Source organism: Cydia splendana, chromosome 14 (genome assembly GCF_910591565.1).
Source record: "Cydia splendana chromosome 14, ilCydSple1.2, whole genome shotgun sequence".
Taxonomy (NCBI): domain Eukaryota; kingdom Metazoa; phylum Arthropoda; class Insecta; order Lepidoptera; family Tortricidae; genus Cydia; species Cydia splendana.
Window position 1 is genome coordinate 6,913,170 of NC_085973.1, and position 25,084 is coordinate 6,938,253.

At 38.1% G+C, this 25,084-nt stretch overlaps 4 protein-coding genes and 1 long non-coding RNA gene across 6 annotated transcripts in view; 2 read left to right on the forward strand and 3 right to left on the reverse strand.

Annotated features, from left to right (window-relative positions):
• LOC134797136 (tubulin-specific chaperone cofactor E-like protein) overlaps positions 1 to 5,620 on the forward strand; it is a 38,268-nt gene extending 32,648 nt beyond the window's left edge. Inside the window, exons 5-8 of one of the 2 annotated variants that reach the window (XM_063769379.1) lie at positions 1,762 to 1,946; positions 3,876 to 4,007; positions 4,465 to 4,564; positions 5,021 to 5,620. In XM_063769379.1, coding sequence (XP_063625449.1) covers positions 1,762 to 1,946; positions 3,876 to 4,007; positions 4,465 to 4,564; positions 5,021 to 5,149 — 546 coding nt within the window. In that variant the 3' untranslated portion in view covers positions 5,150 to 5,620. The remainder of the gene's footprint in view (positions 1 to 1,761; positions 1,947 to 3,875; positions 4,008 to 4,464; positions 4,565 to 5,020) is intronic. The other variant, XM_063769381.1, reaches the window with a different exon arrangement.
• A 4,382-nt stretch (positions 5,621 to 10,002) lies between these two features.
• Positions 10,003 to 12,888, reverse strand: LOC134797131 (DNA repair protein Rev1). The gene has a single exon (XM_063769368.1). The coding sequence runs from the start codon at positions 12,815 to 12,817 to the stop codon at positions 10,073 to 10,075; it is 2,745 nt and encodes a 914-aa protein (XP_063625438.1). The 5' UTR covers positions 12,818 to 12,888; the 3' UTR covers positions 10,003 to 10,072.
• Positions 12,889 to 13,351: 463 nt separating this feature from the next.
• On the forward strand, positions 13,352 to 14,094 carry LOC134796870 (uncharacterized). Its single transcript, XM_063769075.1, has one exon. The coding sequence runs from the start codon at positions 13,444 to 13,446 to the stop codon at positions 13,984 to 13,986; it is 543 nt and encodes a 180-aa protein (XP_063625145.1). The 5' UTR covers positions 13,352 to 13,443; the 3' UTR covers positions 13,987 to 14,094.
• Positions 14,095 to 17,482: 3,388 nt separating this feature from the next.
• LOC134797148 (uncharacterized) lies at positions 17,483 to 20,354 on the reverse strand. Its single transcript, XR_010145044.1, has 2 exons — positions 20,245 to 20,354; positions 17,483 to 19,651 (listed from the first exon to the last, which is right to left on the reverse strand). It is a non-coding gene; the product is annotated as an uncharacterized LOC134797148 (long non-coding RNA).
• Position 20,355: 1 nt separating this feature from the next.
• Positions 20,356 to 25,084, reverse strand: part of LOC134796988 (transcriptional regulator ATRX homolog) — a gene marked incomplete at its 3' end in the record, with an annotated part of 35,355 nt that continues 30,626 nt past the window's right edge. Inside the window, exons 25-29 of the mRNA XM_063769181.1 lie at positions 24,729 to 24,862; positions 23,698 to 23,721; positions 22,431 to 22,518; positions 21,507 to 21,613; positions 20,356 to 20,517 (exon numbers count right to left, since the gene is read on the reverse strand). Of these exons, the coding sequence (XP_063625251.1) occupies positions 20,356 to 20,517; positions 21,507 to 21,613; positions 22,431 to 22,518; positions 23,698 to 23,721; positions 24,729 to 24,862 (515 nt within the window). The remainder of the gene's footprint in view (positions 20,518 to 21,506; positions 21,614 to 22,430; positions 22,519 to 23,697; positions 23,722 to 24,728; positions 24,863 to 25,084) is intronic.

Sequence of the window (25,084 nt, forward strand, 5' to 3'; positions counted from 1 at the left end):
GTGTATTTTGGTAACGTTGGCTAGTCAAAGATATCATCCGATGGCCCAATGATGACAAATATCGTATTTACCAACATTGGCTGTGGCACTGACGCCTAACAATGGGCCTTTGTGTATTTTGGTACCGGTGGCTAAACAACGATAACATTCGTTGGCCCAATGAGCACAAATATCGCATTTACCAACATTGGCTGTGGTACTGATGCCCAACGATACCAGTTGAGTTTGCTTGTGGCGTCACTAGATGGCGTTGCTGTCTCCAAACATCGAAGTTATAGTTATTTTCTCGATTATTCCGGATATAATCATAATATTTTTTAAAAGTAACTTATAAATCTAATAGCTATAACTATAAAATTTATACATAAATTTTAAAAATTGTATTTTACCAACATTTTCTCAATTTAAATCTAAAAAAACATTAATCTCGCTTACGAAGTTTCGAAGTGCGGTTAGTATATATACAAATTAGAGTGTATAGTAAGTGTACTTGCTTCGGCAGTACATATACTAAAATTGGAACGATACAGAGAAGATTAACAACAACTGCTTGCTAGCCTAGGGCTTTCATGTGGATACAACTAATACCTACCGTAGTGTAATTGTAATATTTATCAGCAAAGGCCCAACGTCGTATTACACAACCACTTACTTAACGTAGGGTAACTGTAGGACTCGTAAACAAAAGCCCATTACATAATTAGACTGTAGGCACACATAATTAGACTGTAGGCACACTATAAATTACACAACTATTTACCTACGGTAGTATTGTAAGAATCCTACACAAGGCCCAACGTTAAAGTTACAATGTTGGCCCTTTGTGGGACAAGCTGTGTTGGGCCTTCAACCTGGTGCACGACTACCTACCGACCTACCTGACTTGCCGTTGGGTAATTGTTGAATTTGCAAACAGAAGCACAACGAAAAAATTGCCCTTTTTTATTTTTTTGCAGTTGGCCCTACAGCAAGCCATACGGCCAAATGTAACAATTAACCAACCATCAAACAAATGTGTATAGGCCCAACCACGGCCCAACCAAAACCACCACCGTTGAATAATTGTATGATTTATTTAAATAGGCCCAACGAAAAAATTACTCTAATGGCCCTCTGTTGGGAATCTTCGGGAGGGCCTTTGTCGAGGGCCCTCCAGCAAATCGTACGGCCAAATGTAACAATTAACCAACCATCAAACAAATGTGTATAGGCCCAACCACGGCCCAACCAAAACCACCACCGTTGAATAATTGTATGATTTATTTAAATAGGCCCAACGAAAAAATTACTCTTATGGCCCTCTGTTGGGAATCTTCGGGAGGGCCTTTGTCGAGGGCCCTCCAGCAAATCGTACGGCCAAATATAACGGTTGCCCAACTAATACGTAAACAAAGGCCCAACAAAATCCCTACAAGAAAATGCTATTAGGGTACCTCTAGTGTAACTGTAAATCTCATTCGATAGCGTGACGCGACGTACGCGTTTGCGTTAAGTGTCATTTTGTATGGGATTTTGAGTTTCCAAAACGTCCCGCTTGGCGCGCTGTTCAAAATCCCATACAAAATGAGGCATAAAGGGGCCCACCGATTACCAGTTCGCCGGACTATATCAGCCTGTCAATTGTTCGGAGCTGTCAAATTTTGCGTTTAACTGACAGGCTGATATCGTCCGGCGAATCACGTCAAGCTATCAAATGAAATTTGCACTAGGGATTCAGACTACATCGATAGTATCCATCTTATTTTTATTTCTTTCTTTCAGGGTTGGCCGCTATGGGAGCGCCTGGAATCCACGGAGCACGAGCGGCGGCTGCTGCTGGTGGCTCGGCTGCCTCGTGTCCGCACCCTGAACGGAGGAGGAGCGGTGCCCGAAGAGGAGAGGGACTCCGCCGAGAGGGCCTTCATTCGGTACTACATGGAGAAGCCGGAGAGCGACCGCCCGGATAGGTAAATGATTTTTTTAATAGCCTATGTTGTGTCCCACTGCTGGGCAAAGGCCTCCCCTTTCTTCCGCCACTCATCACGGTTTGGTGCAAGCTCCCGCCAGTCGCTGCGAAATGGTTTTTAGTAAAAAAAACTGAAAAATATTCCATCGCATGGTCCTGCATAAGTGTGGCCTATTAACGATTATTATTTAACGCTGCCCGATGTAGCCTAGTCAGGTATAGTTCTGTTTCATTCAATCTCTACAATTTGAGCCGAGTTTTTGAGCCAAGATGAACGGGGCGGGTGGACGGACATGGCAAAAATATAAAGATTCTCGTTGAGTAAGGATCGAAACCCAAAAAAAACGTACGATTTGATAGCTGTTAGTCCAAATTGTAATTCGTCCAAGTAGCGATTTGTCCATTACGTGGTTCGTCAAGTATCATTTACGCCGTTCGCCCATATCGCGATTCGTCCAAGTCGCCATTTGTCCAAATCTTAGTTCGTCAACTACGTGGTTCGTCAAGAATCATTTACGCCGTTCGTCCAAGTAGCTATTTGTCCATTTTGTTTCTGCCGCAGTGGAAATGGAGCCTAATTAATCCCATTTAATTACCCACCTTCGAAATCTAAACCTTACTCTAACATGTCATATTTAAAGTCATGGGTTACCTTACCATGTTGTTTCAATATCATTGAAGTAACACGGTACCAAATTTCGAATCAATAGGACATATGGAAGGTAGTCAGATCCCCTCATCAATCTTGAGCGTAGCGAGGGACACAAAAACACGAGATGTAAAATAACTTTGCTATAACTAAAAGCGTGTTGGACGTAAAGTGTGTTGGACGTAATGCGTGTTGGCCGAAAAGCGTGTTGGCCTAAAAGCGTGTTGGACGAAAAGCGTGTTGGCCTAAAAGCGTGTTGGACGAAAAGCGTGTTGGCCTAAAAGCGTGTTGGACGAAAAGCGTGTTGGCCTAAAAGCGTGTTGGACGAAAAGCGTGTTGGGCGAAAAGCGTACTTAAATTCATTTGGACGAATCGCGTTTCGGACCAACAGCTATCAAATCAATAAACACTGGATTTGAAGGTTAATAAATTATGATCAAGTGTGGGCAGAGAATTCGCACTGAAATTGCGACCTAAATGACTAAATTGGCATGCAAATTTCAATGATACCTCTCGCCCGCACATAGCTACCTACATATACACTTTCAGACCTTATGTTATTGGAAATAAGGGGGAAATCTGTGTACATATTTATGGCTGTTTCTGTGCTTATGAATATAATATGATGCGTATTTGGTACAATGGCGAAACACACGAAGGTCGCGATAAACATTCCACTATTATATTATTAAATAGAAACTACCTAGTTAAAATGCATCAATTTGCATTAATTTTAGTAAAAATGCCTATTAATCTGAATACTATAAATGTGTGTAGGTACAAGTATGTTTGTACATATTTAAAATGGGCTAGGATTAGGTAGGTATTGCGGAATAACAACTGCCTACACGGAAAAGTTACATTATTAGGAGTACCTATTACCTATTGTAGGAGTGACCACAACTAAGCCCTTCGTTTTTTTTTTTCGTAGTTAGGAGCATGTAAACAATTATATGGAAGTCCGGTCCATTGAAGCTTTCATCATTATCATACCATTCAAAGTTACTACTTAAATGTGTTTATGAAATGTTTGGTATGATAATGATGAAAGCTTCAATGGACCGGACTTCCATATAATATTTTACATGCTCCTAACTACAAAAAAAAAGAAATACGAAGGGGCATAGTTTGTGGTTACTTTACTTACATAAAATTGTGTAATCATATTTTCTATAGCGTTAATATCCAGAGAGGATAATGGGACTACAGTATGTAAAGCCATTCAGCATTCTCGCGCACTCGTCCACTTTCGTCATAATGACCTCTCAACTAATTTTCCAGGTACTGGGAGCTGGTGAGCGTCCATGGCAAGCTGGACCCGCTGGTGTCCGTGGACCTGAGACCCGAGAAGCGGGTGCAGATCACCTTCACCTGCGGAGAGAACAGCGAAGTCCGCACCGTTGACGTTTATAGGTAAAGAACAACCCTAGGAGCTGGTGGGCGTCCAGGGCAAGCTGGGCCCGCTGGTGTCAGGGACCCGAGACGCGGGTGCAGATCACCAAGTCGTACCTACTCTCTTCAAGAACCCTAATTTTCATACATTAAGAGTTGACGGATTTTTGTTACAACGCTGTGTCAATCATAGACCAAGCAATATTAAGACATTTGTAGCCACTTTTTACCTTAGGGTGGTATTCGACGCGTCCAATTTCTTTGTCCAATGTCAGTGCGTCTCACTCTCTCATTAAAGCAAAATGTGAGACGCAATATACATTGGACAAAGAAATTGGACGCGTCGAATACCACCCTAAGGTAAAAAGTGGCTACAAATGTCTTAATATTGCTTGGTCTATGATTGACACAGCACATGATTGATACGTGTTTTAGTATATCTTTTGTCTTTGTTTATCTTGAATTTTGCTAATTTCAGAACTGTCGCTGACCTGAAGACTAGGCTGGAGCGATTGGCCGGCTTCCCAGCGTCCAAAATGAGACTCTTCTACGTCGATCAAGAACTCAGAGATTCTCAGGTAAATACCTAAACCTCTACTACACTAAAACTAAACCCAACAAACAACAGCCCTGTCTTATTAAGATTCTTTCTTTTCATGTCGTCTTACTCTTCTCTCACACAGTATATCCTATCCATCTTTTCTATCATTATATTACCTATATTTTTAGGGTTCCGTGGCAGAATCGGAACCCTTAAATGTTGTCACCTCGTCTAGATGGTTATAACAATTTACCTACTCAAAAACCATGAAGGAAATTACATAAAAATTCATAGTAAGTAATATCCCGTAAAATTTTTAAAAAATTTGTAGGTCTACATACCTACAGACAGACAGAAAGCGGAGGCTTAGTAATAGAGTTACGTAGGTTGTTCATTTTATGTCATTTTCTTAATGTTTTATTTTTTGTAGAACATTTTTTAACTTGTTTTTTTTTCTATACTATACCAAATTTATAAATTAAATTTCCTCGAGTGCCATCAGGGGCCGGAAGAGATGAAGTACCCGACCAAGCAGCTGTACTCCTACAACATCCGGTCGGGCGACGAGATCATCATCGACTCGAAGCTGAAGCACTCGATCTCCACCAACTCGACCGCGTGAGACGCCGTCGAGAACCCTTAGTTGGCAGCGTTGACGTTAATAAGTGAATACCATAGACAAAAATGTTATAGTACCTAAGTCTGTTTCATTTGGATCTGTAGTTAGATTTTTTGGCTCTTTTTGGAATTGTAGGCTCTTGAGTAACAATCAAACACCTTAAACATTGCCAAATATTAAAAACAAAACCAGGACATTCGTACGGCCAATGAGGTACCACTTTTTGTGTCCATGGAATTATATCATTGGCGGAACGGTTAGAAACACATTTTTTTAATTCTTTGCAGATTCATATGGAATAGGCTATAAAACCTAGTACTATGGTCCTGCTTGCAATCCAGTAAAAAAAAGCAGCCATCTGCTAAAGCGAGAAAGTGATACGAGTATATACTCGTGTATATATATATGCAGATAATAATATTATTATCATCTCACTCTAGCAGATAACCATCTCCCGCTCTTTTAGGGCTACAAGCAGATGGGTATAAGCTTCGAGCAACACGGATAGACCGGGAGATAGTGACACATTTTACTGGGTCATTTGTACCAGTATGGCGGTTCGTCAGGGGTCTAAGCATGTAATGAAGGAAAGAAAATGCTATGACCATAGCGCTGGTACCGGCGGCCCAATCGCGTGGGCGTTAGTCGAACGTGTCGGATAAAATACGAGTGTCGAACGATTTGTACCACAAAAATCCTCGTATTATTCGATAGTCCATAAAAAAGAAGTAGGCGGTAGCGTAATGCCATACTTCTCCGGTGTGACTTACAGCCCGCCATACTGAGGCGAACACGTTAATTAAAAAAAAACAATTCAACCATTTGTACCAAGCTAATTTTTGCACAGGTGATCATCGTCGAGCAGCCATTCATGGACATCACCATGCCATACTTTTCGGATGGTTCCAAATGGCCGCCATACCGCCGAAAAGGAGTTAATTTTTTTTTTATTGCTAAACGATTTGTACCACCTTGTAATTTTTTTTCAAAACTTTCTGTGTGATCATAAATGGAAATCTCATAATGCCATACCTGTAGGAGGTGGCAAATGTGTACAATATTTTTTTTTTATTTCAAGTATGGTGCCCCTTTCTCCCCCTATTAGAAGTATGGCAAATATAATAATGGTCACATTGCATCATATAATTTCCAAAAATCCAAATGCCATACTGGTACAAATCGTCAAATTTTTTTTTATTTTTTAAGTCTTGGCTTAAGTCTCACAGTCGTCCGCCCCGTAGTTATAATCCGGAATAATTTATTTTTAGGTATAATTGTATCCAATCAAACAGAATATGATGATGCCATGCTGTAAAAAAATATTTTACGTATTGTATAGTCGTATTTTTGAAACGTGTCGATTAAATAAGTTTTTCAAGTATGGCAGCACTTTTTCCCCCTACTATAAGTATGGCAATTATAATAACGGTCACATTTTATCAAATACTCTCCAAAAATTTAAATGCAATACTGGTACAAATCGTTTAGCAAAAAAAAAAAAATAACTTCCTTGCGGCGGTATGGCGGGCATTTGGAACCATCCGAAAAGTATGGCATGGTGATGTCCATGAATGGCTGCTCGACGATGATCACCTGTGCAAAAATTAGCTTGGTACAAATGGTTGAATTGTTTTTTTTTAATTAACGTGTTCGCCTCAGTATGGCGGGCTGTAAGTCACACCGGAGAAGTATGGCATTACGCTACCGCCTACTTCTTTTTTATGGACTATCGAATAATACGAGGATTTTTGTGGTACAAATCGTTCGACACTCGTATTTTATCCGACACGTTCGACTAACGCCCACGCGATTGGGCCGCCGGTACCAGCGCTATGGTCATAGCATTTTCTTTCCTTCATTACATGCTTAGACCCCTGACGAACCGCCATACTGGTACAAATGACCCAGTAAAATGTGTCACTATCTCCCGGTCTAGGAAGGGAGGCGGCATTCGCACTATTTCCCCTCTGCCGAGGTACAAGATTAGCGCGTCAATCTAATCTAGCGCGGGTAATAAAACTAGTTGCACTTGGATTTTTCACTAGACCGAGTCCAGACGCGCGCGTGAACACTGCTGCACAAAAATGCCTGTTTGCTCGGTTTTTTGTTATAAAAAGAGGTCGAGGACATCAAATTTACAAAAAGAAAGTGTTACATTTCACATGTAATATTTTTTTTTACATATCATACGTTTAATTACATTCAAACACAATTATTATATTTTAGTCTCATGTAATTGTTGGATTTATCGATTTTGCTCGCTCAGTACAAATTGCGGATCGGTCGAGCGACAAATCCGACTTCTCATCTCTCAGAATACAATAACATACTTCAACGAAAATGTGTTAGTGTGCGTGTTGTGACACTTGTCACTCGTCCGTACACAAAAAGAGATCGAGGTTTGCAAGATTTGTCTTTGACGTGTGTCATTTTCTATGTATTTGTGTCGTCATTACAGATTGGATTTTGTATGTAAGTGTGTGAGAAGTGCGACTGTGTGCACCTTTCCCCCCGCGAAAAATGGCAGAAAGATTTGTACGGTGAGATATCGCTTGGGCCCCTCCCTTCCGATGTGTCGGAAGCCGGTGTTGCTCGAAGGGTATAAGGTTTTACACAGTTGAAAAATATATCGTAAAACACTTTTGATAGCTAAACTAGATGGCGTAGCTTATTTTTATTTAATTGAAAGCGATGATCGCGATCAACGCGGCGAAAATGCTAACTTTCGTGGACTGGAATTTTGACACAATTTGACATCTGAAAAAGAATTAACACATATACTGTGGCCCACATGGCCCTATGCAGGGCCATCTAGATTAACTGTCAAAACAATTGCTACCGTAAATTGCTCTACTTGCTCCAGCTACAGTATGCAAAGTGTGCAAGCAACATTACCTAGGTATATGTTAATAGTTGATCAACGCAGGCAAATGGGCAACACAAAATAGATTCGAAGTTCTTAGCATTTCACCAATAGCAAAGTAGCTTTAAGTGCTAAAGCATATTTTTATATGAAATGCAAGTAGCTTGTAAAAGGGCCTTAGTTTCAAAAACCGGCCCTTACTTAAACGCCATTTTGTACATATTGTTTTACTAGTGGAATTCATAGACGGGCAAAATGCCACAAACTATCCGTGATGCCAATGATGCCATAAGCATGTGTACGCGCAGGATATATAACATTTTCCATGCCATAGGCGCAGGAGGGTCCCATATAACATTTTCCATACAAGCACGGGGCACCATTTGCCACAGACCTCGGTTGATATTCCACTGAGAATAAAGCATTAATTTTAAGTGTTCTTTAGACTAACAAATGTGTTGTGGAATTAGTGTTTTTATTTTTTACTTTTCTTAGATTTTTTTGTTGTTATTGTTATTTACCATCAGACAAATACTTAGCTGCACTTATATTTTTGTCACAAGTAGTTTTAGGTTTGAACTTAAGAAGTAAAAAGTACATTATTAATATTATTATTAATTTTCTTACAAATTTGATTTGTATACAACATATCGGGATATAGTTACAAAAATATACATATAAGTATTCCAATATTTTATGGAAATATGACTGTATCGAAATTATAAATGAACTTATATTTCTTAAAAATTAAGTGAAGATCAATGTATTACCTTTATTGCGATTAGCAACTGTGATATAAATTATAAATGTATTTACTTTGAAAAAAATAATTTACTTCTTGTGTTAAATATTATTTTTATGAATTCTCGTTGGTATATCTTGAGAGCTAACATTTTTCAGTAATGCGTCTAAATAAGTGTTTAACGAAACGTAAAGTGATACTAACTGCCATTTTATGAGTGATACCGTATTGGTACATTTAAAAGTAAATTACGATAATCAAGTTCTACCTACTTAAGATCATGTTCTTACTAAATCATAGTGTTACACGATTCTACTTATTGTAACGGTAAAACCACTGCGGCGCACGCTAGGCACGAATATAATATTGTCAACTCACGAAAAGGGCCCTTCATGAGGATCAAATCATCTCAATTTGAAAACCCCATCTACCCGAATAATCTGGCTAATCAAAACTTTCTCTGTACCTATTGTATTTGTTTATTTAATTAAATCATGTTACTAGAAGTAAGAAATCTAATTTTTCAAATTCTCGCATTATTTTAGTTACCAGATTAGAGGACTAGACAATTGGCAAATTTAATTTTGTGAATCGTGCGTAATGTAGTCCGCTCCAGCAGTCCTAGTTAGTGTAGGAGGAACGATTCTCATTTTAAAATCAATTTAATTAAAAAAAACGTACGTAGCGTGACCGTGCGCCGCAATTGGTTGCACCTTGAATACAGTGTATCTCCTTATTGGTTCCAGCAAATGTAAAAATTGTCCTGTGATGTCCGGAGCTGCCAAAGACGTTAAATGATTAGTGTCTTCAATGGATGTATAATTGTATACTAACTTGCATGCACGACTGAATCTTGCATGGCAGCCTTATTAAAGTGATACATGCAATAACTTCGCTAAATTCATGTATCTGAAAAGTATATTAAATGGTCATCTTATATAATAGAAACAATGGAAAATAAATAAAACAATTGTAACATTGTTTGTTTTATTTTGTTGCCTTTGAAGATTTTTACGTTTAGCACATCACATCACAACTCAATCACGATAATCATCGTCAATTGTCAAGTCCACAGCGCCGACAACGACTTTAGCTATCGTAAGATAGGTAAGTAGCCACCTTAAAGTGTCATTCTATGGAACTTGCTAATTATGTAAACAAAAGTCACTAGTAAATTCATCATTCAGAAACAATTTCAATATGGCGGTGTGTTTACATAGTTAGCAAGTTCCATAGAATGACACTTTGCACGAAGACATTGTCTTGATACTGGCAGTTATCATTGGCTCATTATCATCACGCTTGTCAACAATTTAAACCGTTAATTACCAACCCACAGCTTTTTGCCATAAACAGCGACCATCGCGTTCTGGACTTGTTCCATTATATTCTCATACACATCCATCCAACTGCTGCTATTCATTTCGCGAATTCTTCTCCTCAGAAAGTTCAAAAGTATGTTTAACTTGTCTATGTTCTTGTTGATAACCATTTCTCGCATATATGTGACGATCAAATTAATATCGTAAGGTATGGGAGTTTGGCCGCTCTCAAGCCATGCTCTTAGTAGTTCTCTTACTTTGTCCCATGGGAGATCTAGTAAACCCTGATTAGGAGAAGATACTTTCTTAACTTCTTTAGTTTCTTTTTTAACTTCCTGTTTTTCTTGTTTAACTACAGTCTGCACAGGTATAGGTGGTTTGTATGGGGGGTTGTAGTTACTCTGTCCATGTAAAAATTTACTCATAAGATTTTTTGAAGTTGAGACCTGTGTTCTTAAAGATAGATTTTTGGGAGGTCTACCTCGCCTTTTCCCAGAGGCGACAGGGGAACTTTTATTGGAACCTATCACTGGAGATTTTTTGGGAGATTGTGCTTTTGTTTTTTTGGGTGTTGTTGGCTTTGGAACTGGCTCAGGTTTTACTTTAATCACAATTTCAGGAAGATTTGCCGTATTTTTACTTTCAGGTTTGATTGAATTCGTATTGACAAGGAATTTGCTCATAGCTCCTTTTGTTTGACCCTTATTTGCTAGAGATTCTAATTTAGTGACCTGTATCCCTATACCTCTCATTTCTTTAGGGTCTATCTTCTGTTTGTTACAAAGAGATATTATTTCTCTAGTTATGATTTCCACATCGTTTGTAGCATTGAGTAAAGAAGTTGACTTGTTTATAACATTGCAAAACCCATGCCCCATAAATTTTGCAGTTTCTACTGGTGCTTTTTCATCTCTTACCATAAGTTTTAGAGTGATACATTTTCCCACAACTTTAAATTGTACCATTCTTGTGTGGACTTCAGCTGACAATTGTTTTAAAAATTCTATGCATTGCTCATTATTCTCAAATCTAATTCCATAGTTAACTTCAGCTGATACAGATTTTCTCACTGTATGGAATGTTAGGGGATTATTATCTCGACCTCTACACTGATCATACAACTGAAGGCCTGTTTTGATACCCAAGTGTTGTTGCAGAGACGCTAAACTGAGATTCTGTAAGGAGCCACAAGTCTGATGACCAAGAGACTCCAATTTTGAAGCAGTTTGCCTCCCCACCCCAGGTAGATCCCTCAGCTTAATGTCAAAAATGAAATCTTCAACAAGATCTGCAGACAGGAAGAACTGACCATCTGGTTTTGCTCGCTTTGTTGCTAACCTAGCCTGCAAGCGGTTACCTCCAAATCCAGTTGAACAAGGACACCCGGTTTTAGTCCTTATTTCTTCTCTCAATATAGTTGCAAAGTCTTGAACAGTAATATCTAAATCCTTCAATAGCTCACTACAATCAACATACATTTCATCACAAGACACTGCCTCAATGTTAAGAGTGTATTGAGCAACGGTGTTGTATAATGTGTAAGCGACTTCTTTATATCCATCAAAATCATACGGAATGGTTTGTATGTCTGGGCATAATCTTAAAGCTGCACCCATGAACATACCATTGCTAATGCCCTTTGCTCGAGCCTCATATGAACATGACGCTATTTCACTCATAGACCCATATTTGTCATCCTCATCTCCAATGGCATCTACTCTAGTCTCCAATTTGATATCTTCATTTATACCAGTGGCTTTTTCTAATTTTTTAGCTTGCTTTTCTCTGTATAAATTGAATTCAGTATCCCTGTCTACTCCTGCCCTTTTGGGTCTGCCTTGTCCGCCCTTGGAATGTGTGACAGCCACAGGCTTCCCTCGCAGCTCCGGTCTTTTTCGTAACCCTACTGATACAAAGAAACAGTCCATATCTATATGCATGATTGTTTTTCCACCCTCAAATATTACTTGTGATAGACAGTTGGCATTATTTAATGCAAGAACTTTCTCCTTTAACTGTGTTCGAGCAGGAAATTCAAAATTGCTGGTCTCTCTTAGATCATTTACATGTTGTTTAAAGCATGCTCCGAGTTGTGAAATATGATGTAAACGAGAATTATTATAAAATTCTGAAATAAAATTAGGATCTGCTGCTGTTTTTGTTGAGTGGTCTGTCCTCTTGGGCAAATCTTCTGATACATTATTTATCGGCTTAGTGTTAACAACATTTGGAACATCATCTAACTTCTCACTATTACTTTTACTGACAGTGCTCTCCGGCATACTTGTTGGTGGCTTGCTATCAACATCAGTATCACTTTTGACTTTAGCAAAGTTAAGTCGAGGTTGCAATCTGGAGTTCCCATACAGTAAGTAATCTCTATAATTCAGCAGCTTATTGGCAGTAATACTGTCTGTAATCCATTCTGGCCTAACTACTTTGACTAACGACATATTTTTTACTTTAGTGTCGGGTAAATTTGATGCTATAATAAAATCATCACTACGCTGGTAAGTGTGATAAACGCCGCCATGCTTTGCCATAAGAGTTTTCAGTTCGTCTGCAGAGGGAATTGTGTATCCATTAACAAATATGCTTACCCCACTGAATATATCCGACAATTTCTCTTGTTCACTGCCCACTCTGGAGGAAAACTGCTCTTCCAATTTGGAAATTTTCGCGTTCATGTAACCGCCCCAGGCTTCGAAGCCATTGTCAGGAAATTTATCATCGCGTCGCCTCATACTTTGGGAGCCGTATTAAAACTAACTATTAAATTATAATAAATAGTTTTTGCGCAAAATGTACTGTTCCCGCGTCGTGTTTAGTGCTGTCAGTTTGACGTTTTAACTGTTAGTGTTGTCAGTTCACACAATATTTGAAACCCTTAATTTGGTGGAAATATGAGCGGCAAATAAGTACAGCTTACTGATTGCTGTCCATTATTACCACACACCAGTCACCATCATTTCTACGAATGAGAGTAAACACACTGATCTGTGCAGCGCACCCGGTATTTCTTTGAAATTGAGCCAAAACATACTATACCTTGGTCCGGTCCGAGGCCTGTTCGATCGTGTGGAGATGGTCTACCGTACGTCTGTTATGGACTCAGCTATAGCGAAAAAGAGATATTATGACCGGACCAAGGTTGCGGTCCAGTACGCCCGTCTGTAAGAGCTTTAAACCTGGGAACCATAGAGTGAGACAAAGAGTAAAGTAAGTATATATATAGGTGAGTGAGATGTATAAGATTGGATTGACATTGACACTTGACAGCCGAAGCCGATTCAAACAAACGGCGGTTATCTTGTCTGTTTATATTCGAGAAAATAAATATATTGTCCTCAAAAGAACAATAATCATCAGAATGTCTGTGATTGAAGAAGCAACTGTAATTGCCCCATGGGTTGGACCTACAACAAGCAGTAACTTTTTATCCGTAGTTGTACTATCATCAAATGTTGACATCATCGAAAAGATATCCAAAGCTCTTACAGATGTACATGCCCAGGGAAATTTCAGGTGGAAACTGACAATCTTACGTTCTTTCCATTTAGAAGAAGTCGTGGAACACTCTGATTTAGTTGGAAGAGTTTCTATCGACTTTGTTATACTGGGCTTGGATACCAGTCGAGTATTCTGCCTTGAATGGGCTAAGAAAGTTTTGATGCAAGTTCACCCTGACCTGAGGAGTCGTCGAGTTATTCTTGTAAACTCCAGTGGATTACCACCAAATTCTATGGCAGTGAATGTTGGTGAACTAGTGGCTTTCAAAAGTCATTTCAAACTTGACATGATGACAGCAGATATGTTCAAGTCAGACGATGCAAGGTTCTTGGCGCGACGGCTGCTAAAATACATCGAAGTGTCTATTGGTGTGAAGACTGGAATACCTAATTTAAATGTTTAAAATTATGTTTACATGTTATTGCAAATGCAAAAATCATATGAAAATGACTGAATTATGAAATTATTACTTCAAAATAATTACTTTTAGTAATTGATTAGTAATTATCATTAAATATTTATATCCCACAACAATATTTTATGCTTCTTTTTTAACCCTAGAATTAAAGTGCCTGTTAATACTTTTTGTTGACAAGCAGAAGTAGGTTTAAGCAATAAGTGAATTAAAGATTTGTCTGAGCCGCTTTACCACACTTTAGAAACAAAAGCAAGTTCTAAGTTTAAATTTTTTGTTTTTCTTTTACAAAATAAAAATCATTTATTTTCAAGCAATATATAAACAGTGGTATTACTAAAAGAAATTAATACCTAGCTTAAATCTAAAATAGGCCCTCGAGGCATTGTACCAAGGATGCTGGCGGCATTTTCTCGCTGTATCGCAATGCTGTTACGTTGTGCAAGGTAGCCGCTAGTAGACATGTGCGCCGATGGCAAAATCATCGGCGGCGGCGTCCGATGATTTTTTGACCGGCGGCGGCGGCGTGATCGGCGTGAAATCGGCGTGGCATAATTTTTGATACTGCATAAGGACGTGGCTGTAGAAACTCTACATTAAAGCCTTCTGAGTATTTACTAGGCTATCCAAAACATATAATGTGTGTTTTCTAAATTATTGCCGAAAATTATATCCCATTATTTCACTTGGCAACCATTTTTTACCAACCTAACGGTTAACGGTTAAGCTGGTGTCGTGTCGTATCAAGAGGTCAAAGCTTTGCCTTTTGAGAGGGAGAAATGGAAAATACTCCACCGACAAGATGATACCTCTTAAATTGAAGTAGAACGGTTAACAATGGGTATGTTTAAATATTAACATAAAAAGGACACTTGAAAACGCCACATTTTAGGCAGTATATAATGACTTTATAAGTGTAATACCTACAAATAAAACACAAAAAGATTTTATAAATAAGTTTAGTCGTAATTTTAAAATAATCTATCTATATTGACTTTTCCCAGCCACTGTCGCCTCGCCTATTTATGATTTGTTACGAAATAATGATGAACTACATATACTTTATTATTTATTTACTGTCCCGTATCGCATAGCACTTGCATGGGAAAACCGGCGTCTCTTTAGACCGACATACTGTGAGCGACTACCCAAAAATTTGATAGACGAGCCCTCTGACGGAAAATTTAGAGTCTCTTGAGAAACTTTTTATGAGATAATACATTGCATTTCATAAAAGAGTTTTTATGAAATATTAAGGTTTACTTGTTATCTTTCTTAGCTTAATGATGACCCTTGGTGATTTAAGTTCATATAAGTAAAAGTAATTGTTTTTAGCTTATTACGAAGCTTTAAGCTGACTTTTATAATTTTGATTGTAGGTAATATATACTGTGAAGTGAAAGAAGCTGATAATCACCATAAAATGACTAAGAATTGATCATGTGTAATTTTATGTGAAATTGTATATTATGTGATAAATAAATTATGACTCTTAATGCGTGTCACCAGCAACACACGAAAAATCATAATATACGCAATTATAATCGTGGTGACAGCTGGCCCGAGATTCTAAGAATAAAATAGCATGGCTTATTATTAACCGGGCAACTAAAATATTAAACAGGAACTTTCACTGGGCATATAATAATATAATTTGGCTGTGCATTAATATTTTAGCATCAATAAATTTATATTAGCCTCAAATTTAAGCATCATATTATTAAAAAACTGGCAGCAAAATCGAGCCACCCAAAAATATAATAGGGAACTTGAATTGATAGGTTGGCGTCTAAAATAATAAGTTGGCAAGTAATATTGTAAAGCGATCATAAAATTTGGTTGTTTATGTATGTACATATCCAGAATATCTTAGAGATACCTATATACATAAGCTTTAAATACTCCATTTTTAAATAATTAAAATTTAAACATATGCATACCTAGTACTTTAAATTGACAAATTTCCTAACTCACAAAACACTACAAATTTATTTTCGTATAATACCCTATATACTATACTTACTATACTTATTGTCGAAATTCCTAATCATGAAACACCTAATGGTCATTATACCATTAGGTCTTTAAATTTTTAATTACTAATTTCAATAGTTACCACTGTGCCAGAGTCAAAAGATAGGTGCGACGACGAGCGAAGCGAGGAGGAGCGTGTTAGGTTGACCGTGTAGTGACCGAACAAAATATTTTAAAAGAACTTCATTTTCAAATTAATAGATAGCCGTTATCTTTTTAAAATGTGCTTCATAAATAGTCTCCAATATAATAATTCAGTTGCCAAATAAATATTTGGTACCTGCCTAAAAATAAACAAAAGCTGTAACGGCATTAAAATACAACTCATATTGATATATTTTAAGGCTCCGTTTTAGTTGCCAAACTAATAATTTTAGTACCCATTTCTATTATTTTAAACTACCCAAATTCGATTAATTAGTTGACCGGTTACATACGTGCCAAATAGCATGTTTATGTCCTAGGATATGAACCTGCTAATTTCTTGACTTTATTTCACTGATTAAATTGATAATCAAGACTATTACTCGTAATTTAAAACAAAATGCGTTCTATAAAAAATCTGTGTGATAAAATATCAAATATCAATAATATTACCTGTGATCCAGAAACTAGATCTTGTTTAAATTAACGCCAAATCGTTATCACAGCTAACACCGCAACGACAGAAATGATGCTAATTTGTTTCACTGGCAAATGAAATAAGCGAAAAAGCATAAGGATCTTTAAATTATATATCTGACACTATCTACTCACTACGCAACATGCAATAAGACACGATAGGTATCAAAATTTGCCACGCCGATTATACGCCGGTCAAATTTATCGGCGGCGGCGGCGTGGAAAAATCGTCGGCGGCGGCGGCGCGGCGGCGCGGCGCACATGTCTAGCCGCTAGCTCTTCGGTCACCAGTTACGTCAACCAGACGCTTCGCTATCGGTTTTCTAATTTGATTTGTTTGTAACAGAGCAGATTTTGTTATGACTACAGAGGTCAGCTTCGATAATAGTGCATGAGGCCACTCGCCAAAAGTATCTGCCACCCTGGATTACTTATCCAAATAGAGCTATAATTATCTCTACTGAGTTCACATTCAAATCAAAAGTATCTGTCACAGTTTAATTGTTATATTTATAGAAACGTATCTCTGTTTTGTTAATAGAGAGTAGATACTTGTCGCGCAATTTGATCCACTTGTTTTGATGCCATAATATGGTTTCTAGAAATGGGCCCCTGCAGTAACGGTTTATACGTAATTAACTAAATCTTTTGCTACTCTAACAATGGCATTGATCTATCGGTAGTATGTATTGCTAGTTAGACAACCTGGGAGAAATGGCACAACTCAAACTGCATGTAGTTATCAGAGACCTAGCCAAGTTAGTTGGAGTCCTATAGGAAGTGCGGTAAAAATAAGGGTATTTGCTTCCAACTAAAAACAACATAATACACATTTCTGAATTCTTTATTATAGATTGTACTACAAAATAATAGGAAGTTTTCTACAGTTACAATTATATATTACATAAATAGTGAAACAATTACAGCAGTCCTCATTCAGCTCAAGGTCCAGATAAGAACAAGTAATCATACAAATACAAAACAATACTCCCTACAGGATGCAAGACATGGAAACTAATATAAATTATAAATTACTGAATACTGCTCATTTCCTATCATATTTGTGTAACTATAAATTATTATTGTAAGCATAAAATATTCTGTAAAAAAATCTAAACCATATAAAAATCAACATTCAGAATGTTTCAAAAGTATATTTTTAGCGGCTCTCAAATAAAACACTACTACACCTGTCACACTGTGAATAGGTACATTATTTAGCCCTACATTAGATATATCTATAATTGCTGAACCTAACATTAAAGTCACGATGGTGACTCATTAAAATAAACGTATACAAAAACATTATATTAGGCAATATCACAACTAAATCACCTGCTCGCTGCAGGTCAAATAAATTAACTACGAAATGTCATGTTTTAGGACATGCAAGACATGTGGTAGGGCAGCATAAGGTTGGGACAACAATATTTATTCTACTCTCAGTGGTCTTAATTTCTGCCAAACCTTATACTGCTACACCATTGTCACCAAGTACAATATTAATCGTCAAATCTTCACCAAACTCAAAAGCCAATGCCAAAAAATGTCTAAAATTCAATTAATTACTATTATATTAAGTATGTCAATTTGAATTAGGGATCCATTTATAAATTTTGCTGCAATGTGCTGTTTTATTAAAGAAAGTACTACAAGTAATTATAATCAGTCAAATATATGATTGTTTAAAAGATAGTAGTCGCAGCAAAAAAGTTTTCATTTAATACTGGGGCTGCTCAGATAAGTCATAGTGTGGACTTGTATTCAAACTCATATATCAACATATTGTATAAAACATCAAATCTACTCATAGTACATGTAGTAAACCAGCGCTAGATGTCAATTTATTTGCGAAAACAAAAATGTTGGCAAGCTTTTGTCCTCCTACTCTAAAATAAAAAATAGTTCTTTCCTCAAATTGGTGTTTCCTTACTAATCAGTAGTTCGTAAGACTAAGGGGTAAGTGTGTATTTTAATTGTGCACATATTAAAGATTTCTCATACACCCTCTTTAGGATAGTGGTATGATGTTAAACACTGAAGTAATTAACTACTGACATATAACACAGCTTAATACTATTTTCCTGTACTGAGAGATATATTTTAAAGTATTAGTGTCACACTCATTCCTTCGAGTGGCTTTTCAACATCGATGTTATTGAATAATTTAACGCGCAAAGGTCCGCCAGCATCGCGGCGTAATATTAAAAATACTATAACTAGTAATATCAACTATGTTTAATTAAAATTTCAGTTGATTCGCAAGCTGAAAGTCAGCAAGATACACTCATATAAATGCTATTCGATGCAAGCGGCCCTTCCTAAGGTCGCAGTTCGCTTCAACGCAACCCAATACGCTTAAACACGACAATGAGTATAAAAGCAGATCTACTATTGTTCAGGAATGTTGCGTTTACACGAAAGAGAACCGTATTAGTAATAATTTAAATCCAGTCCCGGAGAAATCGTCACGTTTCAATTTGAGCACGACTTACAAATCCAGTCTAAACAGTCAACGCCTTAGGCTCTAGCTTCGTGTAAAGAAAAAGTGGAAACGAGATATGCGACCGTAGCCCATGGGAGAGACGAAGTATATTAGTTAATATAGACAAATAACAGCGATTACAACACCTGAACTATGTGCTGCATATTTTAAATGTTATCGAAATTCAATGCTTTCTAGTTCAGCTGTTAAAACCAACGATATATTGCGTCTTTCCGCCTTTTGTCTATATTTTACGAGTTAAAATAATATTGAGGGTAGAAAATGAGATTCTTGATATGTAGTGGAGCGTAAAGCCTGAAGGCGGAATGTCGGTTGTGTCCGTAGAGGGCGGACAGCCCGGGGTCCGGAGACGGGGCCGCGGTATGTACACGTGCGGTATGACTCCACATTTGGCTCGCGGCGCGGCGGTGGCGGCGCTCGCGTCGATCCATACACCATAGCACCTATATATCGTTCACTGTACACATCTGTTCACTATACACTTTGGGGACCCTGAAACAAAAGAAATATTAAATTCATATTAAGTTTGGGAAGAAGGGTGCTTAAAAAAAATGGCTTAGTTTAGTGTTTTTAAACCTGTGGCTGGACGTCGGGGCGGCTTGCGAAGATTCAGTTAGAAAAGAAAAAATATATGGCGGCTTCGACTGTACAGATGTTCAATACAACATACAAATTAGTGCATAATTCTTTTCTATCGTTTTTTTTAACGGAAACGTATGAACGCGTCTTGCCATTTCAATCAGTTTCGGTACAATAGGTACTGAGGTCGACTGAAGTAGCATTGACAAATTGACTTGACGAACGTTTCCGAAAAAATACCATGGATAATAATTATGCACTACATCTGTACACTGATATATGTGTCACTCATACAATTAAAGTTTCGTTCATTCCATTCGTGCCAGCTTCCGTGAAACGACCTGTGCCCTGTTTATCAAAAGCTTGTAACTTGTAATACAAGTGGAAGTCCTTTTCTAACAAAAGCTGTCAAAAAGGGACTTCCACTTGTATTGCAAGTTACCAGCTTTTGATAAACAGGGCACAGTACGTGGGATAAAAAGTTAGAGAAAACCTGGTTTAAATACCTCTGGTTCCTAGTCGGAGTCGGCGAGGTTAACAACATCGCCCTGCTGGGGCGCGCGCGGCTGCAGCGGCGGGCGGCCGCGCGGGCGCCCGGCCGCCGCCGCCGCCGCCGCCGCCGCCGCCGGCCCGCCCGCCGCCGCCGGCGCGCCCCACGCCGCCCCCGCCGCCCCCGCGCCGCCGCCGCCCAGCAGGAACTCGCGCGCGCGCTGCTGCTGCAGCGCCATGGCGACCGGGTCGCGGCTGCCCAGCCCGCCCGCGTAGTACTTCGCGCCCATCTGTAAATTGAACGATGTTTGTAATCTTTCACTTGACGGCCTGCGCGGGGCCGATACTTTTTGCCTTTGTGCTGACTCTATAATTTTTCTCAAAAATGGACGGCAAAGTCGACTTTGCCGTTTAAAAAATAGGTCGCGAAGCGCGTAGTTTATGGTCAGTCAAAAATTAAAAACATTGCAGTCTCGATTTTGGGACTGCAATGTTGCATACAAATTCCATTATTTGTCGAGTTCCAAACTTTTTAAAAGTTGAAATAGCCATATCAAATGAAGGCACAGGCCCATTAAACAGCCAAACAGATGATTAGTACCGCGACTATTTAGCTGTCTCAAATAGGTTGGCGTATTTTCGGCAAAAAAATACACTTCTATTTTTATATTAAAAAAATAAAAAGGCGGCAAAGCCAATTCTTGCACCATTTTTGAGAAAAGCACTATATATGACTCGGCTGGAAGGCTACTTGCTGGCTTCGGATTCGATTAAACGGACTCCCAAGGTCGTCCGTTTAAAACGAATCCTCAGCCTGCAAGTAGCTGCTTCCGAGCCTCGACAATAATGTACTATTAAAGCCTAAATTTCTGATCTTAAACCTCACCCTGTGACCGAAATCATAAACCTAATAAAAATATAAAGCGATTCCACCCATTCAAAAGTTTTAGCTCGAGGCTCTCTGCCGCCCGAGAACCTTTTCCGGCCCGCGAAAAAAATCTTTCTAATCAAAACATTTGAATATCCCTATTTTGGCTCATTACGATAATAATATTACAAAGAACAAATTCTGCCGTACCACATTTAAACCGCAAACCAAAAATACATTTCCATGACAAATAACATCAAACAACATAACTCAGAAAATAGTAAAGAACAATATGTAATGAATCTTCGTGGACGTCAGCTGCCGCTCCGTTAGTCGGTTAAGGAACGGCCACCCAAACACATATTTTTTTTGTCTAATGGTCAAATGAAATAATATTATCTGGTAGCTTACTTGCTGTTGCTGCATGAGCTGCTGCAACCGCATCTGCTGCTGTTGCTGCTGCTGGCGCTGCCACGGCGGCTCGTACTGCAGGCTGCTACTCGTGCTCATACCACCGGCTAAACAAAGACACACGTACGTAAATAACGTAACATTCCCATAGAAAATACTCAACAATTCATCATTTTAAATCACAATAGCTTACTAAAGCATTTCCTTTGATATTTTGAATAAAAGGTGTTAAAAATTATAATGTTGAAAAAATAACGTAGTAATCTCAAAGCACCATCGCAATAGTCGTTGGGTACAGTGATCTATTTCTGAAGACCACTGCTAGCTTCATTCATAATTTGACCTATAGTTTCACATCAGTTAGATTAGGCTAACATTCTGGTGACAACATAGGTAGGTGTAAAAAAGGTTCAGTTAAAAAGTATCAACAATTATGCATATCGGCACTACTTTGAAAGAAACTCGTATCTTGTTCGGTCAATCATAAGAAAAAAATGTGATATCTATGTATGGGATACTGCCTTTCACCTTTGAGTAGCAATGTGAGATACGAGATTTTTTCAAAGTACATAGTGACAATATGTTTGTATTTTAATTTACCTATCTGAATCTCCATTGAATTTTTCACACGTTCCTACCAAAATGCTACTAGATTACCGATACAAATGCACTAAAGGTCAATGTGGCTATAATGTCTATCAGGTTAAGACCCTTCACAAACTAGTTTGTCGCTTCTAACTTTGGCGTTTATACACATACTCGACTTACGACATTATCTACCTTCTGTAAGTGTATGTATTCAAATATGAGAGTTATTATTTTACTCTATGACGGTCTTCCCATTCAAAAATTGTATATGCTGGTTTTCCCTAAATTGATCTTACTTATAGTTTCCAAAGACCAAACTTTTTTATGTTTACTCACCCGGATTCATGACGGGATTCATCATGGAGGGGTTCATCATGCCGGGCTGCGCCGCGTACTTGTAGATCTCGCTCATCTTCTGCATCAGCTGCGCAACAAACGTAACCTCTCCTCGTTATAGGAACCTCGCTCTGCACACTAACTACTATAGCGGTGCGGTGGTCCTGCAGTCTAACTAGGCCTACTAACTTCAGAATTCCTGTATCTACATCTCTGTCACTTCAACAAGAGTGATGGAGACATACAGAATCTTTAGATTCAGAAGTTAAGTAGGCCCTCAAGTGTAGAGGAAAGTATAGTGTCAATATTGCTATAAATGTGGTTAGAAACCTCCGATTGCTCTCAACTCAACAAAGGGGCTTAGGGGTAAACTTTGTTTTTAACTCTCTAACACTCACTCGTCTTTGCCTTGCCTTATGGCCTTATATTCAATTTTGCTTCAATTTTTGATTATTTAATAAGTATCCGAATGTCTTATGTGTATGTTTTCTATTTAATTTACATCAGATTTACTATGATTATGTGGTATCATGTGTAATGGTCAAAAAACGTCACGCATTTAGGAAACCAATTCCATTTAAATTGGACTGGTGGAATTTAGGAATTCCATTGAATTAAATATGGTGAACTGTAAGTTCTGAAGCTCAATAAGTAATATTATAGCAATATTGGACATTCCTTGCCCCCAATAAGTGTTAGATTGCAGGGTATAGTGAAAATACAATAGTGTTGCTAACGGCCGGTTGAGACTATTACATTATTTTCCATTGCTCTAAATACACTGTAACAATTTGGACACATATTTACTTTCATTATGTGTTTTAAAGGGGTGATTCTTTACGTAAGCATAGAGAAATATAGTAAGACAAGAGTGCTCACTCCATACATCAGTTTTGGTACCAAAAAATCTATTATTTTAATAGTCGACATCTAATGCTCAACAACATAAGACTTTCCGGTCGGTGCTACATCTATTGTCAAGTAGCAGTACTGATAATTCCGCTACTCGATGCTAGATGTCGACTATGAAAATATTGTAATAGTCTTTTTGGTACCAAAACTCATGTATGGAGTGAGCAATCTATGTATTTTTTTTCTCTATGACATAAGTTACGAAACAAGAGTATCAACGGGACCGAAGCGAATCTCACAACGGCATTTTAACGGTACTCGTAGAAAACGCCGTCGTGATAGAAATAAGTCATGCTGAAACATAATCCCTACCGAGGCTATACTGGATAAACAAAGAATAAGGACGCCAACTTACGCCATAATCATATCCACCGAACATCTGGACAAATAAATGTGATATGATTAATGTAATTTAATGTAAAACTGCCCAATGAGGCAATATAGCTTGTATAGTGAATTGTGTTATCGTTTGGTATAGGGTAAGTTGTTACTCCTTAATATGTACACAATTTGTTGAATTATTTACAAATTCATAATAATATCGATTGTGTATTAGTGTTTAGTAGATAATTAATTCTAGCTGGCTATAAATCGATGACTATTAACCATAATTCTGAAGTTAGCTATGCTATAATTCCCATTGCAAGTATTCTAACATAATTGATGAAAGTTTTATCAAACTTATAATTTTAATGTGCCTATAAGTTCAAACTTTTAGAGTAAGGATCGATATATTATGCTATGAAATAAATTTAGGTGTAACCAACAAGGGCGTCGCCAGCTGTTGAGCTGGGGGGGTGGTCGATGGGAGGGGTATACATTTGCGACGCACATACCCTGGCGACGCCCATGGGTGTAACTATTAGGAAAACCGATTAACACGTAATGTCTCAAGTTTGAGATAATTGTTACTAGGATGATACCAAGAACGGAAATTAAGCAATGCGACTTGAATTCATAGCCAGTCATGGCCCAAGTAAATTTGCTGGTGGTTATGTTAGGTTATCCCATACTGTAAAATACTCCGGAGAACGAATTTGTACAGCAAAAACCGGGTTTTCCTCAGTTCCTGTCACATGCAATAATATCTTACTGTATCTAAAGGTATTTAAATAAAAGTAAACAAAATCTACCCTCAAATGGCTCCTTAAGCCAGTTGAGGGTAGATGAAAACATTACACGATCAAATAATGTAGGTCACGCCGTTCAGTGACTGATCCAGGCGGTTTTGTATTTGGTTGGTTAACCAATAAATGTTATAACTACCCGAAAATTACAAATTGTTTGTTTACTTTTATTTAAATACCTAAACATACAGACTATAGATATCGATCCTTGCATCTGATTTAAGAAGGAAGTTTTGAGCAGTATGTTCTCAATTCTCACCCCGGGGTTGGCATTGCAGATGATGGGCAGCATGTCGCGGATCTGGTTGTCGTTGATGTTGGGCATGTCCTTGCGGATCATGGCGGCCAGCGCGGCGTACGCTAGTTGCTGTTGTTGTTGTTGCAGGAGGCTGGCTGCTGGGGATACAATATAATCATAAGCGGTACTGTTTAGGAACCATTTATTACTTTCCTTAACAACAATTTAAAAGCTTTATTAAAAAAAACTATTTTGAAACAAGGAAAAGATTTAAACCTCCACGGGTTTTACTCATTATTATTTAGCCAGTCTTCTCCGGGACCACGGGGACAACGCCATCCTCCGCCCGCCATCCGATTAAATTACGTTTTGCTAAA